Below are 22253 nucleotides of genomic sequence, written 5' to 3'. Positions count from 1 at the left end.
AGAAATCACCTGACTTGCTAAAAGCCGTGGGATGTGCAGGGGCCCCTGCAGATACACAGGTCTTTGTGGCCTCCACATCACACCTGACAAAGGATTCCTAAAAGCTGGGCATCTCTCCCCCACCCCCTGCAGTCTGCTATCCGTACAGAAAAAGCCGTTACCGACACGATCAATTGAAAGGGTTTGTGAGCAAGAAAGGACAGAAAATCATTCCCTGCAGCACAACGCTGGCAGGAGGCTCAGATGAGAGCAAGGCAGGGGAAAGCTGAGCGTCTGGCACAGGACGGGCTTCCCGTCCAAAAGCCATCTCACTGACAGCAGAATCGAGGGGCTGCCTTTGGCGAGGCTAAAGCACGCTCTCGGATCCGATGTACACCAGGTATTAAACGCGAGGGGGTCAGCTACATGAACCAAAGCAGTTTCAGCCAGCCCATGTGCTTCCCATAAAGGAAGGAACACACTCACAGCACGTAACAGCACTGCTGCAAGGACAACCGAGCCAGTCATCAACTGAAACCGGTAATTCCCCACAGTGCAAGTTCTGCGAGCTTGAGTCCTGAAGCAATCTCACCGCGGTCAACGCAGGAGGTCCTAAGCTCAGAGTAAGGGTCTTGTTGTAGGGGTCAAGTGGGTTTTATCAGCTTAGATGCAGAGCTTTCTGAACACAGCTAGGATTCTTCCGAATCCAGGCTGGATTCAGGTGATGCTGGATTATGCATCAACAAGAATAGAACCAGCAGCAGTAGGTAAAACCTAACAAAATACTGCTAGTTTAGCTTTGCAGTTACTGTGCTCCATTTGAACAGCTGCTTGACAGTGACCTCTGCCTGGTACCCAGAGAGATAATCGAGCCCGCGTGTGAAGAGGTGTCTGACATCCTAGACTGGGAGCAATTCCCTCCCTGCTGCAGTCTGCAACGACCTTTTGTGTATCCAGAGGTGCTGCTTACCCTTGCCATTGATTTTGATCTTCATGGGGATCTGCCGCGCCATGCTGAACAGGTTGCGCTGAAGAGCCTGCTGGACAAGCCGCTGCTCCTCCTCCGTCATCCGCGAGACCTTCTTCTCTGGAGGCTCCCCCGACTCCAGCCTCTCCCTCAGCTGCTCCAGGGTGGCTGTTCTTGCTGCCACAGTTGCCTGCTGGCTAGCCAAGGTCACTGGCACAGCAATACGATTTGGCATAGACACAGTCAAGGGCACACCGTCACCTAGAAAAGGTAAGAGCCACTTAGTCCCTCCCACAGCCCTTCCTAGAGCGAGCACGCAAACGTGGACACCGCCGGCCGCCCTCTTTGCTGCAAGTACAAGTAGCTGCTGACCTTTTCTGACAGCTGCTGCTGGAGACACCCGAGGATTGCTGGTCCCACTGCCTGGCGCGACACCGATGATGGGGAAGCGGATCTTTGGGGGAGACAGGAGGGAAGGAGGCCCTGTGGTGGTGGGCGAGTAGCTGAACAAAGAGGAGCTGTAGCTGGGCCGCCTGCCTTCCCGCCTGTTGCCATCAATTGCAGCCTGAAGCTCAGCGGGGGAACTGAGGGATTTCTTCTCGCATTCGTAGGCATATAGGTACTTCATGTACCTGGGAGAGAGGCGAGCACAGGGAAACTCAAGTAGGTTTCTCAGTAGAACATGAAATTATAGGCTACAGCAACAAGCACCATATTCAGGAAGTCCTTCCGACTGAAGTCTTCTGCAGATCTGGAGACATTGCATATCACGACAGCAGCTACGCTTGGTTGGATGAGCACTGAGCAGTTTGGGTGTGAAGCACAGCTCTCAGACTTTGAGTTTACTCAGTGTTTATAGGGAAGCACACAGTTACATACTACTACACCCACAATGGCAGAAAAAACCCATGCAGAATTCCTCTGCAACTGAGACACCACCTAAAATTGTAAGAATTCAGATCTCGGACTGTAACACTCAACACAAGGAAGGAAGTTTGAAGGATTACCCTTGTCCAAGTCATTTCTGTTGGGCAGCACCAAACCTTACCACTTCTGCGGAATTCTGGCACACACATTTACAGGAGACAGCCTGTTTGTACCGAAGGCTGTAGGAATGGCAAGGAGCTTCCCTCTCTGGGTCTCAGGGGCTCTTACAACTTCCAAGAAAACAGAGTCTGCACAAGAGCTGGGTATGGATTCCCAGAGCCCAGCCTTCCGTGCTCGAGTCACTGAAGCACAGCTTTGCGGTTTACTTTCACCATTCTTTTTCCTCTGCTTACTCTACTTCTTTATTGCTCGCATTAATTGCTCACGTTAATCAATTAATTGCTCAAATTAATCAATGTGAGGTACTGCAGGTCAGAAAAGCAATCCTCACAGTAAGCAGGTGCTAAATGCAAGTTTCCACAACTTAGTAGTGATTACAGACGTGAAATGATCAAGTTCATACTTGATGCCTAAAAATCAGGAGGCCTCCCTCCCCCCTCGCTGTGCCAAGTGCTCTCCAGAGACAGAGCAAGACCCTCCTTGCCCCGAGGAGTTTAAGCTCTGAAGAGGTGAGAAAGGCACAGGATAGAGGGAGGTGCAGAGCGCAGGGAACAAGGCGATAGCATATTAGTGCTGGGGTTGTAGGGACGCAAGGGGAATCACGGCTAAAATAAAAATGAGAGCAGAAGGAAGAAAGGAAAAGTTAAAACTGCAAGCCTAGGGTGAGAGGGACAAATAAAGCTCCTCCCTGGGCACAGAGCAGAATTTAGTCTTTCAATTTTTCCACCTCAGTCCCTGCTTCACACTCCCCAGTCCCCGCTTCGTGTTCCCATCCGTGCTGTCAGACCTTCTGGACTTACTGGGTTCGAAGCGTGAACGCAGCACTGGTGATGGAGGTGGGCAGATTAAGGCCTTTGGTGATCTCTCGCCAGATCTTCTTGTTGATGATTTCCACCAGCCCTCCTTTCTCAGTTACCAGCTTGTAGAGCATATAGAGATCCAGGATCTGCTTTGCCATGATGGGTATCCGATTGATGGGAGTTCCTGGAGGGAAACAGCAGGGAAGGAAACATGGAGTCAGAAAGAAAATGAGGCCAAGAAAACCGGCAGGTCGGGGCTATCGATCTCCTTTCTAATAGGAAATTCAGGCAACTGTATTTGCAGCCTGACTTGAGACCTCTCGATGGGTGAGTAAATGAGCCAGAGAAGTGTAGCTACATGGCACGTCCTTTCCATGAAAAATCCTTTCCTGTAGGCAAAAGCAATTATCAGACAAATAATAACCTGCAGCTAGCAGCAACTTCTAAAATAGAAAGAGGGGAAGTAGGGACTATTCAATCCTAGGGGTGAGGGAGCAGCACAGAGGAATCATTTTTTATGGGCTCCCAGGGCAATCTCAGATAAAAATCTGTATTGCTTGTGCTCAGGAAGGGGCTGAGCAGCCAGGCAACTGAAGCTACTTATACATGGGGATTTGTCTCCCTCAACTCCCCAGGATTTGCTATCCTGTATTGCTTGGGAACAGTGACAAAGGGGTCCACGACACCTGAGAGCACCTCGTTCCCCCACGTACGTGCACCTCTATCCTCCCTCACAAGCACGTGCATGTTTTGCTGCGGCTACTGCTCTCACAAAGCATTTTCACCCTCCCACCCCTCCCTGAACACGCTCCCAAATGACACACCACTGAGGCCACACGTGTACCTTGGTAGCAACCGCAACCCAGCTGCTGGAGCCGTAACTTGTTACGAGAAAGCTAGAGCAATCGTGGGGATGGTGGAGATGAACAAACGAGCAGTGTGACGAAGCAACAGCGTGCCTGACTGCAGACATGGCAACACCAGGCATCCTCATGGTGGCTGGGAGAAGCACCAGGTACCCCCAAGCACTTTCTGGAGCCCAAAACAAGGTCCTGCTCTATCCTCGATCCTTGAGAGGACAGACAGGGAAACAGCTCTATCCCTCCTGTTCAGTTCTGTCATCTTCTGGGTTAACAGAAGTAAGAAAAAATCTGATTTTTAACCCCATAATGCCCTTTTAGCAGCACCTTAAAGTGATAAAGCGTGCAGGGTTTGAAAAGGTCAAACTAATGAGATTTAGGCAAGGAGAGGAAGAGGAGAAAAAACCTGCTGATATAGCAAACCTTTTATTTTGCATAGGAAATACTGTCCTGGATCAAAGAGCCATCCATCTGAGGTCAGTATCCTGTCTACCACAATGGTCAGCACCAGCCTTTACAGGAAAGCCTGCGAAGCGCTGTAATGGACAATTATGGAATACCCAACCCACAGGGGAGACTTCTGCCACTGCTCATCAGCCAGCGATTCGGTTAATGCCCCGAAGCAGAGCAGTTTATGGCCCTTATAAATGGGTTTTATTCTGTTTAGTGAAAAGGAGTTCAGCTCAGCTCTGCAGATGTCCTCATTATACGTGTAAGTGTAATTTTTTTTTTCTTCTTTTCTTTTTGAAGCCTGTTATGCATTAGCTCATGGTACCAATTCCCACAGGTTAATGAGATGTTGGATAGAAAAAGAAAACTTTTGCAGCTTTAAAAGGGCTGCCCTTCAGTTTCACCAAGTTACTAACTCTTAAACTGTAAGAAAACAAAGAGCAACCTGATCAGGCTTGGTCCACATGCTCCGTCATTTCGTATCTATAATGTATCCTCTTTTCCTTGCCTTGTCTAAACAACCCCTTCCCTGTCCCCAGCAGAAAAGTCCACAAAGCAGTAATTTCACAAACTGCATCAGATCCTCTTCCTGCATTTCAGAGACGACGGTTCCCTCGGGGAGCAGAGATAGAGATGTTTCCAAACTGTTTAAATGTGCTGCAGCTCCTTGCATCCATCCATCCATCCCAGCCGGCTGCCCCAAGCCAGGAGCCAGCCCCTCCCAAAAGGCCAGCCTGTGTAAATGCAATCCTCAGTTTGCTTCGGTTTTTCCTCAGCCACCATTTTGTCTCAGTGTGTTATTGCAAAGATTAAGAGCACACCAACAGCGTCATTTCAGACACACGGAGGGCTGGGAGCGATCATGTTACCAGCCTTAAGTTATCATTCATCAGCTGAGCCACAGTAACCAGTCACACCCAGCCCGCTCCCAATGAAGAGTGGGGAAATATTTATGTTGGAGGTCTCTAGGAAGAGCCAGGGGTGGTTTCTTTCCGCCCCAAAATGCCCCTTCATTAACAGTTCAGCATTTCTGCCCCAGCAGCAAGGAGAGCCAGGATGTCCCAAGGGGCATCACACTGCCAGCAAAGCCTTCGCTCCCCGGGGGCAGCATCAAGACCCTCTCCCCTCCTCCTCCAGCAACCCCGCACCGCTCCAAGCTACCCGCTTCTCCCCAATCCAATTTAGGGAATAGCATTAACTTGTCCAGAAGGGACTTTCATCCAGCTCTCCTCGGACAGTGCCCAGATGGAGAGTGAAAGGGAAGGGTCATGGATAAGGCTCCTCAGGCAAACAAGCCACTAACACAGAGCGTAAGGAAATAGCTGCTTTTTAACATATTGCATTTTTCCTCAACAGTTTCATTCTCCTTGAGATTCTCCCATCGTAGCAGCTGAAAAAGGACAAAAGTGTATTTATCCAAATGCTCCCGTGCAAGGGACAAACATTATCTACACAGTGGGAAATAAAGGCTTAAATATATTTCCAGAGAGCCCGCTCACGGCTGGAGTAGAAACAGCACTGGGGTCTGACCTCCCCACCTCATGTTACTACCCCTCTGACACCTTCCCTTCCTGAAGTTTGCTTTTAAACAAGACCCACAGACCAAAGTGCCCTGAAATTCAATTAGTAGCTTTATAAATTAAGCTAAGACCTACAGCTTTTTTTTCTTTCCTCTCTCCTCCCTACAAAATTTCTTCATGCCAGCTGAGAAACTTTACAGCAGGGACAAAACTACTTCCATCCTTCTACCACTTGAGCGTGGGGCTGCAATCACTTCCCTCTCACGCTCTCTCATAGCACCACTCCAAGTAATGTCCCCCAGAGCGAGCAAAGAGCCATTTGGGTTTTAGACCTGGTAAATTAACCGTACTTTTCTGAGCAAGCCAGGGCACTGCATGTTTCATAGGATCTGACTGTAAAAGAGCTGAGAAGCATGGAAAAGCTGCTGTGGGAGCCCCCTCCCCCCCCAGCCCCTCGCCGAGGAAAGGCAAGGCGATAAAGTCTTTATTGGAAACCCCCAGCGCTCAAACAGGAAAGGCTGAAAAACGAGTATCATGGGACGATTGGATGCTGAAGCCGAGCGGATCCTTTCACAGGCGGCTGCAAGGCTTGTCAGGGGCCATGATGGATTACTGTCATCTGGCAGCATCAGGATTAATGATCCGGAGGTCAGAGGGGAGAATTCCAGAGGGAAAGGTCAGCAGCCGGGGGCACAGCATAAGACTTGTTGCCTTTTGATGGCGAACTCATTTTACTGTACTTTCAAGCCTCTCTATTCTGCCGGCTCTCAGAAATGCTGTACATACCGTGCCTGCAAAGAGCCAGCAGCCTTGCCTGACTCGAGAAGAGGATAAGGAAGATGACTGCCTCCTCTCCTAGTTTTCTTCGTAAACAACTTCTCTTCCTTTTAGTATAACCCCAGCTATGTAAGTACAGGCCATTCCTTCAAGAATCACCCAAAACTGGGACACGCAGGCAGTCTTGTTTCTACTGGAAAAGGGGTGATGCGTAGCTGATCAGCATGGGAGACCTCAGAAAGACAAACTCCAGGGCAGGCAAACTCTGGAAGGAGAAAGAGGAATCATCCCACAGCCCAAGGTTCCTGGTCTTCTGCAGGGAAAGCAAGCTGTAACTACAATCCAGATTTCTGGAATAGAGTTTCCCTGGAGGAAGCCTGCCTAGCTATAAACATCTCTGTCCTTCAAGGGAAATAGGCAGCCCCCTCTGCCAAGCTGCTTCCCCCTGTTCAAAAGCCTCTTCTGTTCCAGGCAGACGCAACAGAAGCCTAAAGGGCTTATATGGATAGACTTGAATGTCCCCAATGTCCCCTGTACCGGCGAGGCAGAAGGGGCAACTGTTTAATTTTCATCCTTCAAGAGCTATTTAAGAAGGGACTGAGGAAGCTGTAAACCCCAGACCATCTCTGAATGACTGATTTTACATCTATTGGCCATGAACCAGTATCTGGAGAGGGGGCACTGCCTGAGCCATCGGCACCCGCAGGCTCTGCTCCCCTGCACAGCAGCCGCCTGCCCAGTGCTGGGGCTCAGCCTTTCCCCTTCTCCTAAGGGAGCTAAGCTTTGGACCAACATCTTCCTCACTATCCACCCAAGCACGCTGCCCAACTTTCCCCTCCCCCCCATTCTTCAACCTGAAGCCCGGCTAAGATAGATCTAAGGCTAAAGATGCAGACTGATGTTAAACAAGGAAAACTGCCCCTAAGACTGTTCATAACCAAATTACAGAAAATAAGCGTCCCCTCATTTTGGAGGGATTTGCAAGCCTTCCACGATGGAGATCCCCTGCCAAGGGCCACTCTCTCCTCTCCTCCTGCTGAGCCATGCCCACTGCAGGGAGTTCCCCACCATCAAGCAGTCTAAGCCATGACTTGTCCTGCATGCAAGAGACAAAGAGCAGTTAATTATACCCAGCCTGGAGCACTACTTTTTGCAATCACCTCCCTTTTTTTTTTCTTCCTAGCCAATTTACTTTTAGAAGTGTCCATTTCTTAGTAAGGAACAAAGGAGGTGAGAATCCCAAACATTATTCCACAGAGCAACATTCAGAGCACAACAAAGTACACTCTGGAGTGAAAAATAGGCACAGTGTGTGTGTGTGTGCATTTTTAATACACTATCTGTACAGGTAAGAGCTGCTCTTTCCACCTTCCACTCTAAATATGTTCAGAAGAGAAACAGTATCAGACAGCCAAAAGGAACAGGTTTTCCCCAGGAGACCGGGGAAGTCCATAGTGATTCAAAAGAATTTTGAACCAAATCTTGAAGAGGTCTTCGTGTTTATTTGAAGGGAAACTGAGTAATTACTTGGTATGAACAACCTCCTCATCTCCCAGGCTAAACAGAGGAAAATTCAGTTCAACAGCAAGTCAGCAGTGCAGAACACGAGCAAATCAACTTGAACTCTGCACTGCCCCAGTTCCTCTTGCAAGGACAAACCCTGGCTGGCTTCACACAAAGCTGCTCGTTCAGCCACCCCAGCTCCTTTGCATGAGTTTTGTGTGTTGGTTTGGTTTGAGTCTGTCCCAAGCACTCAATGTTAAAATAAAAAGCGAAGGGATACAGAAAGGAAACCACCTCTCCCCTCTTCCTCCCTGTTCATGCCACAGCTGATCTAATCTCTCCCCACGCATGGCATTTCCACAGCAGGCAATCTCACCTCCCAACAGGAATGTCACCACCTGATCTGTGAGCCTGCAGACCATTAGACAACTCCTATCAAAGCAGGAGCCAGGATAGAGGGTAATTAATCATGCTCTATTTGACAGGAGGCCCACTTCTTATCTGCGCCCCTTGAAACACCATCAGTTTCTGCTTCCCTCCCCAGTAAGCGAGGCTGACAGCAGCCCCTTATCAGATTTCGGCTGCTGAACCAGCAGCTGCCTAACTGGCATCCCCTGCCCCCTTGTATTAGCCATGGCACGGCCACGGTAACCCTCCTGCACACCCCTGTAACAGAGGTCCCACGGAGGTTTGCTCTCCTGCACCCAGCTCCAACTGTCTGGCTGCTACTGACACAGCTGGGTCTAATATATTTGCTATTACAAATTTCTTCACCAGATGGTGAACTGCCACGCAACTGGTGGTGGGTTTCCATACATGTGACCTCTGAACTAAATGGGCAAACTCTTCTTCTTCAGGCAAAGAGAGGCAGAAATACTGACTGCAATGCTGATAAAGGGCAGCTGGGGAAAATAAAGGTAGGTCAGGCAGGCTGAACCAAGTCGAAAATTAGAGCATCTTCATGTCAAATGGTTCCACCTTCTTCCATCCACTTGGATATCTACAGGGTCATCTCTTCAGTGCTGAGCCACCTCCACTGCTTGACTGCAGCAGTTCACTCCTCATTTGAAAAACATGCTGATAAAATTTAGAGGGGGGGAAAGGCCAAGAACACCCATAGCAAGGAGGAAGTACCAATACAAGCAAAAGCTTGAGAAGACCAGGATTTGAGGTGCAAACATGCAGGCTTTGAGACACTGGAGAAACACATGACCATCTAACATCTCAGTCTTCAGGGGAGCGAAGAAAACCCCCTCTGACTCCATCACTCAATTCTGTATACCCAGGAAGGGGCACCTGGGATCCAGAGATCCTCAGCTGGCAATCACTACAGCAGAGTAGTATCAGATGAATAAGCTACAGAAAGGTTCCTGCAAAGCAACAACAGCCAATCATTTCAAATTAACTTCTTCTGTACCCTGTCAAGTGCCAACTTGGTTCATACAGAACATTTAAGCTGCTCAAGCATTCCTCATGTTGGCTAAGTTTAAAACAAATATCCTGTAAGCCAGAACCAAGTCAACTCGCAGTACTATTTTTCCATTAATTACAACTGCAGCTTCCAAATATGATTTTTCTTTGAAGCTAAAGCAACATTCACTCTAAAGCACTATTTTTCAGCTGCTTAAAACTAAGGGATATTAGTTATTTGAATTGCACTGGGTATTTTCCCAGAAAAATTTTTTAAAAAAATCTTTCCAGAAAGTAACTTCCAGGCTTTTTCCAAATTAGAGAAAAAAGTTCTCATGTCTCTATGCCGCAATGAATGTCTTGTGTATGAAAAACAAAGGGGAGCAAGTCTGGGTTTCATGGGAAGGACCTGCTGACAGCTACTTGTAAGTTATTGCAGTTTGCAAACTGGCCCAGGTAAACTCCCCCAAAATATCAACTTAAGTGCCTGGTGGAGACTTTTAGTCACCTGGGACCCAAGGCTGGTGGAGCAAGACGTTCCCTGCAAGAGTTTTGTGGATGCTACAGAGAACCCTACCTCAGGTACAGGACTCTGCATCCCCAGAAGAGCCAGATTCAAGCTGTTCAGGGATCCCAAGCACCTTGCTTTGCACCTGTTTTTACCCTAGCATCACTTAGAAGTGTTTAAGTACACCGAGTAGTGCGTTCTGTTCCATGTTCTGAAAAGCTTAAACCATTTAAAGCATACAGAGGAATGTAAACCAGAATGCCAGCTCCCCCTACAACTTCAGGAAAAGTCATTCTTTCCATTCTAACAATATAAAAATAAAAAGCTAAAATATTTCACTGATCCCCACTGCTTACCATTTGCACAAGACACTAGCCATCATTTTTCCTGAGTCTAAAGTCAGTATGGTTGGCCACAGAAGAGGTTCTTTAAAGGAGGTACAGGAGGCAGAGAAGTCGCTGTGCACAAATCCAATAGTCTAACGGGGAAGAGGACTTTACCTGGTTGGTTTGGTCCATTCCAGAGGAGATATCTGCAGTGCCTCGAGTGAGAATTTTTCCACTGCAGAATACAATCTACTATTTAGGGAAACATTTGTTGTGGCTCAGCATTAAGCAGGTAGCATGACCACAGGATGCTGAGAATTTATGTCTATTGATGTCTCAGAACTACACTGCTTAATTCAGGCACAAAAATATCTCCAGAGGATCAAAAGAAGAAACCTGCAAAACAATCAGTAGAAGAATGAAGCGTACTCCCTGAACAAACATTTCATAAACACCACTTGGCCTATAGATAAAAGAATCCATCAGTAAATGCTTTTGTCAATGCCCTGGATTTGTTGTATTTCCACATCTAAAATGTGCAGACAGAGCATACAACAGCAGGAAAACATTAAAACCACACGGTCAGACTTACAAAGCCCCTTCTATGTATATACACATAAAAAAACAGAATGGTCAAGCCATCTGGGAAAACCAAGGTCACACAGAAACCTTGAACAAAATTAGTAGAGCTGTACAATTGGAGACATTTTATGAGGTCTTCACAAAGGCAGTACTTAAAATGAACAAAACAGCTTCCCTTGAAAGGGAGCCTTTCCTAATACACCATAGCACACAGTTAGATCTCTTCCTCATCAAACCTTTTCTCGAGAGGAATGTCTTGCACGAACACAACTGATCCTTCCAGGGGATGAAACAGTCCCACGACTCCAACTCTCTCCTGACCAGCACTGGTGGAATACAATCAGCTCCATTATCAGTGGCTGCCTTAGCAGCTGTAACAGTCACACCACTGACAGTCCTTCACTATCTGGAGACAAAAAGCTGTCTAGCTACACTACCTAGTACATGCTACGGGGCTAACAGCTACATTTTTCTGCTACTCATCATCATACCTATGTCTTCTAACACACACACAAAAAGATGGCGACAAAATTTACCACCAGGGTATGTTCACAGAGTGAGAAAGACCCGAAAATCGGAAGATGTCATCACCTCTAACACTGAGCCAGACCCGAGTAAATGAACTTGCCTAGCTGGCTACATACTTTGCTGTAAGAAAATTATTTTCAGTAATACAAAAGATGGGGGAACACAAGATTACCCTGATTTACTGTGATGGATGGAGCTTTAGCGTGGGCACTTAGAAAACTGCTCCTGCCTCAAGTGTTCTCCGCAGCAGGCAGAACAAATCCAGCCTCTGTGCCTGCAATGCAACCCTCTCCACAGTGCACTAGCAGAGAAGTCTCAGCCCGTGCCCTTAAAAATGCCCTGAACCACAAGCCTGCCCACAGAGCAGCTCCTCACGCTGCAGGAGGTTAAGAGCTTCTGGGAAACCAGACCCCAAGGCTCAACTTGTCACAAGACACCAGCTCAGCAACGGAGACAGAGGGAAGCCACCACTGAAGCTGCTTATCCCTGCTCAGCCTGAGGAAAGACAACCTTCGGTTTGAGACTGCAGAAAAGCTGAAAAAACCAGGAAAGGTGGAAAGGGTAATACAGCAAGCTAGCATCGTCCCTGCTGAGCCGCGCCAGGCTGGTCCTGCCGTAGGCCTGGCTCGAAGCTAGCCCCGCACGGTAATTTGCTCTCTTCGGCTGGTCTCCCCTCCTCTCCCCATCTGCCCCTTCAATCACAGCCATGGTGGGACCCATTCACCTAAACACATACAAGGAATAAAACATCCAACAAAGGAAGAGTTACAGCTTTCCTCTCATCTCCCTCTTCCATCATTATTGCCACTGAAGGGCCATTTTATCACTTGCAGCTGTGGTCATTCAGCAACAACCTGCTGTGCTCAGAGGCAGATGAGACCTGGACATTTGATCTGCATTAAGCCTGTTTCATGGCTTTACATTTCTAGGTACATTCCTAACAGCAGCACCAACAACCAAATCTTTTCATCCCTCCAGCTACTCGGTAGCTCCTGTGAAATCTGTCATTTATCTTTCACTTCGAGCTTTTTTTGGTTTGGCATCAGTTTGCAATCTGTGCCACAAATCCATCAATCCTAAACAAGGGCCAGCACTTCTCCTGGACAACAGCAAAATCCCCATCTTTACACCAGCAATGTTTATTAGCAGAGCTGCTTTCCATTCCCTTCAGACACGAGGTGCAAATTAACCAGCTCTTCACACATACTAGCTAAGAAACACAGCACTTTGCTCTCAGGTGCAATGAGCCCTCAGTTGTCCCCATCTTTGGGGGACTCTTTCAGAACAAGGCATCTGTTCAGCCTTGTATAGTTTAAGGTGCTCATTTGGCATGTAAAGCGAGGGGAGAAGAAATCAGAGCCTGAATGGTATCCTATGATATTTTTGTGGTAGAAGATTCCAGATTTTTGAGAATCCCAGAATAGGACACAGTGGGCAAGTCCATCTGCTCAGTAGAAAACCAAAGTCCTGCTGCAGACAGTGCTGGGAATAGCAGGAAAAGTGGACAGTCCAGCTTCTGGGAAACCATGCCAAGTCAAAAGACTTCCTCTGCAGTAAGACACAGCAGCTCAGATGAATGACAGAAGCTGCCTCCTATAGCTCAATGTATGCTGTTCAGCTCTCCTATCAACCTGAAGCAGCTTAGCTCCCCAGAGTCATCCTGCCTATTACTTTGGGGGTCCCAAAATACAAAGCAAGCCCACAACTGCCTCACACCCTGCAACCTAGCCAGTCCCCCAGAGCAGGGCCAAACATTTCCAGCCCCTCTAGGAGTGTGCTGTCAGTTCCTGACATCTCACCCCTGTGGGCACTGGGTTCTTGTATTTCATTTTCAGCCTTCTAGCAAGCAAGAAAACAAGGGAGTCTCCAGAAAACAAATACACTTGGAAATGCCCAGATGATTAAAAGCTAAACTCCTACAGCAACCAGCTGGTAACCAGCTCAGCCCCTGCACTGGGAACATGTCAATTATAAATAATTAAAAGGTAACAGGAAGGAGACACTGAGGTATTAAGCAGATTTCTCCCTAGGTATCTGGAGGTTTCTATTGCTGCCAATCACACCCTTCAGATTATTGTCCTGTCTTGTCAGTCATCCCAGCCCTTACATTAACATGTGAGCTCAGGTTAACATTCGCAAGTAAACTAATTAAGCCCAGTTATGCCTCTGCACATGAAAGCCAAAAATACCAGCAAAACCCTGCTCTATTTTTTCACCACCTTGGAAGCATAACCTCAAACTGCTGGAGAGTAAAAATTCACACAGGTCAGCTGTCAGCTCTAGCCAAGCCAGGAAAAATGGACACAGACATGAAGAGCAACTGCAATAGCTGCATTTTGGACAGCCTTTCCTCTGCTGGTGATCTAGGCATCCAGAGGGGGATGCATCTGAAGATGCAGGGTTCAAAAGACAACAGGAAATAAGACTCCAGCTCAAACTCAGCAAACAGATAACTTTCAAGTAGATGAGACTGAGATGTTGCATCTCTATGCGTTATTGAACTCCTGGCACAATACTGGTGGTGACACTAACAAGACCCCCTTCAAATAAGCACAGCCTGGCTTGTTTGGTCTGGCACACTCAGAGAGCATTATGCCAAAAGGGAGCAAAGGGTCCCTTTTTATGTCTGCTCTTCACACCTTCCTTCAGCAGACTCTTCAGAAACAATGAAAAGGTCTATAAGCACAATTTAACACTTTTTGTCAGGAGCATTTTTGTTGAAGAGTCTGTCTAGCCTGGCATGCTTGGCAGGGTAAAGGAATAGTGCACCACAATGGATTTACTACAGATGTTCAGAAACATGTTTTATACAATACCACATACATGTACATTTTTGTTATGCATAGTTTGCAATGAGGGAACTGAACTTTGATAACTAGCAGACAGAAAGAGGCTTGTGACATCCCAGCTGAGCTACTTCACACATGCATCACCACTCCTGCAGCAAGGAAAGCTGCAAGCTGCTGACACCACAGGGAGGAATGTGCGAAACTGTGCACTTCCGCACTCAGTTACACAAAATTACTAAAACTGAGAGCTGACACATTGTGAATTTACAGGGAAATGTGGCTTGGTGTCTATTTTCCCAGTCCCCAGATTGCACGCCACTACTCTGCGCAGGCCGTGAAGGCATTCACACTCAGCTTCCACATACCATTGAAATCAAACATATGATGTGTGATCATGCCACCTGAAGGGGAGACCAGAGAATCCCCAGTGGTACTCAGCCTTGTTTCAAAAATCCTTGGGGAAGCAGGCTGCTTGGGCTCTTCAGCGCATGGACACCATCAATATTAGGTAGGAGGGTAAAGAAATAGTGTGAAGTTAAGTTACAGTGCAGAAGAGTTCTTTCATACTGCCCTCCCTATCTCCCAGGGCAAATGTTTCAAGTCTTACCACTGCTCTTCCACCTGATCTGCAAGTTCAAGGGCTGGATCTGTTCTTTCAAACTCAGGAGGGAAGAAGTCAAGCAGCAGCAGCACCACTGTGCCCCATTTACCCTACTTCAAACAAGTGCTCACTCACCCCTCTTCTGCATAAAGATGAAGAGGTCATCCAGGAACTCTTTCCGTTCAGGGTCACTATCCAGTTCATAGAGCTGGGAGGAAAAAAAACCCACAGAAATTAAGGCACAATCCACAATGAGACATAAAAAGTAATATTGGCTTCTTCCAATGGGTGACGTGGTGTTTGTACTGGAGGGGTGAAAGGCAGGTGCAGGCAAAGAGGCAAAACAAGGAAGGGTTCCTTGGTTTTTTGGTGACCAGGTTTGAGGACCCTCCTTACAGTTTGCCTTGCTCAGCCCCTCTGTAACTCATGCAGGCAGAGCAGAGACTGGCACCCTGAAGGGAACAGGATTCAACCCGGTTAACAGCACTGGTTACAGAGCAGGTTTGAAAGCACCTAAAAGCAAAGGGGAGAGACACTGTTAAGAAAAGCTGGAAAGAAAGACGAGACAACCAAAAGGAAGGTGACAGTGGTTTAGGGCAGATTAGTGGTCTGTACCTTTGAGGCACCATGGAGGTAAGCTCTGCAGCTTCTCCTAGCCTCGTGATTCCTTCCTTCAGGGATTGTCACATAAGTGACAAACTCCAAGTCCCTTGAAGGAAGAGATGAAAGGACAGAGCTTTCCTGTAACTACTACTGCCTGGCAGTAAAGGCCCCTCTACAATAAGCCAAAAAGCCTTCAGTCAGGAACCATCCTGGAACCAATTTGCTGCAGAAACAGTTTTACCAAAAGGCTTAAAGCATTTAAAATGAAGTTCCATAGGCAGCTTATTCCAAAGGAGAGGCACTGTATGCTAGCGTTATCCACTGATTTTTCAGAAGGGACAGGCATGAGTGCCATCTTGCAGCTACCTCTTGAACAGGAAAAAAAAATGATCTAATTTTCACCCCTCAAGAATCCTGTGAGGCCACAAAGCAACAGGCTGAAAGGGCTGGTCAGTCTCTTGCTGAGATACAGGAGGATACAGAACAAGACAGAAGACAATGCTATACACGAAGAATTCAATTCCTTCTCTTGTTTGCATTGAGGAAGAATCCTGCATTGCTCCAGGGAATTTTTTGCTGGTTGTAGCTACTGTTGTGGAGCAGCTCAATGGAAAAGCAAAGATTCACTGGGAAATATGTATTTCAGCCCTCCCCATAGGTGCTGGTAGCTACCTGGTATTCATCTAGTCCAAAAGAAGAGGAGCTTTTGGGGCTCATTTCCTATGAAGCTCTGTGCTTTCTCACACACTGAGCTCTGGGAAGAAAACACCCCAGTGTATTTGCAGAGCAATTAGCTGCACCCTTTCAGAAAGGGCCAGCTTCGTTTAAAATGAATTCCTCTGGCTGATGTGACACACAGCTGCCACATTCAAATCCATGACCACAGTGCTAATCAGGTTCAAGAAACAAAATCCTCTTCTGCAAGCTGGAGAAAGTATGACTAAGATTTTAAATGTCAAAAGTCTGGTTATTAAGTCTTCGTTCAAACTATATTCCAGTGACCAAAGGCAACAAAATAGGCCCAAACCAGCCCAACAAAGTCGCAGGTTTTTAGGCACAGGGTTGCAGGACAAAGCAGTTGTCTTACAAATTCACTATAGAGGAATAGTGAGGGCTCTGTAGTCACCCTCTGACACAGATCCAGGGAAGAATTCCCCAAAGTCACCCCCTCCCCAAAATGCCAATGATCAGACTGACCTTGGCAAAGTCTCGTGAAATTTCTCTTCCTCTGCATCCATCGCCTTCATCGCTCCAGGTCACGTTGCCATTCTGGGGAGAGAAATAAAAGTGTGAAAGGACTGCCAGGGAAAGGTTTTGTGGACAATTCCTGAAAGCCTGCAAGTGTACAGTTTTGGGCACAAACACATGCAACATCAGCTGCTGCCTCAGATCAAGACGACTAGAAGGATGGGGGGAATCTGTGCGTTCGTCACAGAACGCTTTCCTGGAAACTCTGACGCTCAGCCCAAAACGGGAAGTGGCATTCCACCTTCCTGGGAACTACTGCAGGTATAGGGGAAGTTTCCAGCTCTGAGACTTCTCCCACAGAAATGTATCTCAAAAAAGTTGTCTTGACACCAGGGAAAACCATTCTAGGGAAAAGACCTCAACATCTTCAACAGCCACCTTCCTACATCTGCTAAACTGAAGCACGCTAACTCCCCTGTAGCGGGTGCTTTCCTGTGACGAGCTCCAGCAGCTACATAGAGGTGCTGCTTTTGCTCTCCACATCCATCTTTTTACCAAGTGCACATCCTAGAACCCCAGTGAAAGGTCCAGGTGCTACCCAGGCATCCTTCCTTTCTGTTCACCAGCGACACCAAACACTTGGAAACACCCTTCCGTCCTTCCCCTGGCTTGCCTAAAAACCAGCACCAGAGTATGCCAAAGAAAGGGAAATAATCCCACTGGAAAGCTGCTTGCCCACCCAGGACCCTTACTCCTGGAAGCTACTGGATGTGGATTTTCCCCACAGAAATGGAAAGCTCAGCTTTGCTGGATTAAGGTTCATTCTTCTTAGGCATTAAAAGGATTACTCTAGTTAGGCCTGTTCTACTTGGTAAGTCATCATCATGAAATGATCACCAGGGCTGGAAACCAGCAGGGACAGCCTCCAGCTGTATGGCAGGACCAGAAGGATGATCCTGAAATATGTTCAAGCATCTTTAAACCATAAAGTTCATAAAGCTCCAGCACAGCAAGTACTCCAGAGCCACTTGAGGAAAGAGCAGCCAAATCCATGCAGCAAGGTAGCTTTGACTACCCTGTTCTGATAAACACACAGCATCCTAATACAGATACGAGAGCACTGAAGATAGCAAGAGTTTTCAGCACACATCAAAAAAAGCATGCAAATTAGAGAGGTGGTCCAATATCTGAAGTCTTGGAGTCATCTGGTTGTGACACATACATTGAATTAGACAGATGAATAGCTCTTGTCAAGGCTGGGCAAAGCTACATTTCCCCCTTTAAAAAACACTGTGGTGAGCTGCCCTAATGCCTGCTGATTTAGTTTGAGCCAGTAATTCCTGCTGGAAAGTCAATTATCCAGTGAGTCCCATCAACTGAAAGATATTTAATGGGGGATTATTGCCACTTCTGTTATGTCAGCTGTTTATTACAGCAGATCAATTCCCAGCCCTCTCTAGGAAGAGATCTGAAGACCAGTTTTGTTCACAGGAGGATTCAACTGGGTGTCCTTTGCTAGCAGAGATTAAAACCACAGTTTTTTTGCTAATTACGGTAACATCCAGCTGCTCCTAAACCCCACTTTTGTTAACTCAGATCAACAAACCTATGTGAACAGTCAGAATAAGAGACAGTCTTCTCAGAAGACGGCAGATATTTCCCATCCTCAACTTTATACACTCAGAGGCAAAATGATTTGTAGAGGGCTGAGCCACTTTCTTCCCAGGTTTGTATTTGGTTATAAATCCAGAGGGAAAAGCTGCTCGTGGTGTTACAAACGTGCTTTCACAGGGAACTTTGGTCAGGCTGAGAGCTTATTCTGCTGCATTTGGGGACAGGGACAGGAAAGAGATGAGAGCTTAAAGGAGCCAATTCTCTACTGCCAGTGGGTTTGAACTTTGTAAAATTTCCAGGAACAAAACTTTCCATGGGATTAAAGACAAGTTACTTGTTCTATTTGAAGAACAAGGGTAATTAGAAAAGAATGACAAGATTAAGGATTGATACAGAGAGTAAGCAGAATATATGCACGCCACTTCCCATACCTATATCCTGAGATGCTCAAGAGCACAGAAGTAATGCTCCTCCACACCTCACTAGTGAAAAGGAGCTTAAAGCTAGCCGATGCCATCAGTGTTTTGCCATATGTCCAGAAAATTGGCAGAGATTGATATAACCTGGCATGACACGGAGTGATCCGAGGTGAGAGGCAGTGGACAGTATTAGCATTTCCTCCTGCAATAGCTGGAAAGGTTTAAAGCCAGTTACCACTTCGTACATTAAGCTATCAGAAGAGATAAGGGGAGTGCTCCTCATCCACCTCAGGGCAAGCAGCAGCTGCAAGTGGCGTAAATCAGCAAGGGTGCACTGAAACACCACATGGGCTGTGGAGACATGAGGACAGAGCACAGGTTTGTTTTGGGTAGCAGGGTTAGCAAAATCTCAGGCTAGCATGAAATGTCAGCTCAGCAGCCAGGGAATAAAGCCTTATTTATTCAGAGAGCAGAGTACGAGCACCGACAGGCACTTTCCCAGGCCTCAGCTTTGATCTTGAGGGACTATTCTGCTCACCAAAACCTTTGGGTCCACACCAAGGCTACGACCAAAGATACCAAACATTGGCAGTGGTCATAACAGTGACTCAAGCACAACTGGAACAGGTAAATTAGTAAAGAGCCCCATGAAGCTACTGAAGCAAGAGGTGCTCCATAATGCAGAATAAACTACATTTTGCGCAGCGAGAGCGCTCAGCGGGAGCTTTGGTATCAAGCTTCCTTTCCATTTCTCCTAGGAAAACAAAGTTACCCTATGCTGAGAAGCCCTCCTCCATATGAACAGCAGGAACCTGAGAAATCAATATATCCTCACAAGTCATTAAAAGACCTTTGTATAAGTCAGGCAATAGTGGCAGGAAGGAAAAAACACTGTTCAGAGAGGCAGGTCATCCTCTGGGGAGAGTCCTGCCTCTCCCTCTACCCGCCTGTATGAAGGGAATTTGCTGATGTTTGACAAACGGCCCTTGCATTATCGTGGGCAAGAATTTACCTGGTTTCTTGCAGAAAAAGGTGGCAGAAGTGGCACTGGCTGTGCCTGAGCCCCTGATGCAAGGCTTGAGTGGGAAGGCGGGTGTTGGGAAGGGCTGGCCACCTTCACGAGCTGCTGGCAGAGCCAGGGAGCCTTCCCTGCACTGCAGACACCATCAGAGCCCCCCCAGACCGCCCCCTCCCCAAGAGGCTGTGGGCCCGGCTTCAGAAGCAATTATATCTGGACCTATTTTAGGATTACTCCCTAACCACCTGGAATATCTTATTAGAGGGAAGCTCAGATGTCCAGAGCAATTTTGGTTTCCAATCCCACATTCAAAAGCCAGAGTTAACCCTGAGTTGCCAAGCGGCCAGAAAAGGAGATGACAAACTTTCCTGCTTCGTCCAACCCATTCTTTTGCGGACAAAAACCTTACCAGCTGCCTCAACCCCTCCCTGCAGGACACCTACCTCTCAAATATTACCATCTCACATGTCTGTCCCAGAGATCAGAGAACTAAATCAAAACTCTGCTCAGTAAAAAAGAAGTATTAAGGCAAACAGAACAGCAGTAAATCATCTCTTTCTCCAGTTTTGCCTGCACAAATTACAGTTAGTGTGCAAACAGAGACAGTAATGAGAAACTGGAAATGCTCCTTTTCCAGGCCATTCCCTTCTCCCCCACCCAGTTCCATACAGCTGTTTGAGAGGGGCTCAGCTAAAGCCTGATGAGGTTTTGCCAGAGTACAAAATTGTATTAAGATGGCAAACTAACAGGAGAGAAGCCACTAAAGCTTTAATATGTAAAAGAAAGAAAAAAACCTTCTGGCATGAAACTCAATCATTCTGCACCTCTGCACTGCAGACCTGCAGTTTTGACAGAGGGTTCAGGCCAGAAATCTGCTGAAATACCCACTTAGGGACAAGGCTAAATGTTGCAGTGAAAAAGCGAGCCCCTCCCCTACCCCATGGGTTAACTGAAAGCACCGAGTCAATGAAAAGGTACAGGGGCAGCAATTTCAGGATTATCAGAGAATCCACAGAAATTCCTTTTGTGGGTAGAGTTAAGCCTTAGGAAGTGAAACAGATGCTATTATAAAGAAAACTGTTGTACTACAAAATGCTGATAAGATCAGGACTACTGCCCTGAGCTGCAAGTTCTCAAGCATGGAGAACCAAGTTATAATTACTGCATGCACAAGCTGCCTGGTAAAGCTCTGCTGAAATTGGAATAAACCCTTCCCAGTCTTACTAATAACAGAGCTCAATTCAATATCTACAAGCTTCAAAGACAGGTTTTGAAAACATTTTAGTGATTTCAGGAATGGCAGGGAGGATGGGGAAGGAAAGAAAAAGAATGGACTGAAGTTAACAGATTAATTACCTTTTTTATTAAGTTGCTTTTATGTGCTCCCACGACCTAGTGACTGCAGCACTAACACAATTCTTTGCAAAAACAGGAATACGCTTCCTTATCCTTAAGGAAAAGTTGGACTCTTTGTGAATGACTCCTATTCACAAATACTCAGAGGAATTAACTAAAACGTAAGTGACAAGAAGATTTGTTCAGTGCTATATGGCTGTGGGAAGAGAAATTCTCACTGCCACATGAGAGTCTCAGATTTACCCTGAAGTGAGAAAAACAGAAGTGTAAGAATACAACACATTCGAGCTCTTTCCACCTCCTGTCTCCAGTGTTAGCTAAAATGTCTCTGAATTGGCACCGAAGGAGACAAGCTGCAACTCTACCTACAGATAAATTTAGCACCCGAACAAATCCTAAAAAGAGCCACATCTTCCCCAAGATAGAAATGAGCTCCTCGCTCTGCTCCTTGGCCCTGCCTCCACATGCAGCACAGGCACCGCAGAGCAACGCAGCCTTGACAAAGCCTGTGGAACTGCCTCGAGATGCAGATCTGGGGGCACTCTCTGACGTCTAATACAAGATGTTTGTAGGTTGCTGCCTACGGTCGTTATCACAAGAGGTTTCTTGGTTCTTCTCCCCATACGTTATTTGGTATATTAAACAAAAAGGTGACTTTGTTGCTCCAGCCACTAATGCTGCGCTGCAGATCACTATGAACACCGAGCTGCGTGCTATGACAGAAGCAGACTGTCACAGGGATGAAGACTTCATCAAAACAAACCTAAACCATGAATTTCAAGAGAAGCAGCAGTGGGCAGTTTAGGACTTAAAAGCTTCTTACAGAAAACAGCTTTCAGGAAAAGAGAAATCAAGTATTTAATGTTAGCTATTAATAAAGAATTCCCTTCCCACTAAATCATGAAAAGAAAAATATCTGGTGACCCACATAAGGAAATAAAATTCCAACCCTTGAATTGGGGCCTGGATATCTGAAATAACTTGGAGGTAAAAAAATGCACCGTGTGAAATGCAACTTTTGTATTCCTGGGACCTTCACCCCCTCTGGATTAATGAGTATCTCCTGAGCAATACCTCAATACACACACCACTTGAGGCACATACTTAAAGGTTATGGAATCTCAGCCACTCATTCCTAGACCCTAGAGCAAAAGCAAAGTAATTATTTTAAGCTGACTTATCTTAATAAACACCATGACCTTTGTAAAAGTTTAGGTCAGGATTTTCAGGAGTGACTGGTGATTTCTGAGAATCTAACATGAGACATCCCCAAAACCCAGACCACAACCCACTCTCTGCAAGTCAGACAGCTGCTGTATGGACACTTACCTTGCTGCATTTAAGGAGGCATTAAGTATCAGCTGATGCCTGAAAACCTCAACTTTATTTTTACATTCCACCAAGGAAT

At 46.7% G+C, this 22253-nt stretch overlaps 1 protein-coding gene across 3 annotated transcripts in view; it reads right to left on the bottom strand.

The window, feature by feature from the left end:
• Nucleotides 1-22253, bottom strand: part of ARID3B (AT-rich interaction domain 3B) — a 36796-nt gene that overhangs the window by 7362 nt on the left and 7181 nt on the right. For all 3 annotated transcript variants that reach the window (XM_040600152.1, XM_040600151.1, XM_040600150.1), the window contains exons 3-7: nt 16448-16519; nt 14783-14855; nt 2794-2977; nt 1319-1578; nt 950-1207 (exon numbers count right to left, since the gene is read on the bottom strand). In XM_040600152.1, the coding sequence (XP_040456086.1) occupies nt 950-1207; nt 1319-1578; nt 2794-2977; nt 14783-14855; nt 16448-16519 (847 nt within the window). The remainder of the gene's footprint in view (nt 1-949; nt 1208-1318; nt 1579-2793; nt 2978-14782; nt 14856-16447; nt 16520-22253) is intronic.

Source organism: Falco naumanni, chromosome 7 (genome assembly GCF_017639655.2).
Source record: "Falco naumanni isolate bFalNau1 chromosome 7, bFalNau1.pat, whole genome shotgun sequence".
NCBI classification, from domain to species: Eukaryota; Metazoa; Chordata; class Aves; order Falconiformes; family Falconidae; genus Falco; species Falco naumanni.
The sequence above is the reverse complement of the archived record's forward strand: the minus strand, read 5'-3'. Positions and strand labels throughout refer to the sequence as shown.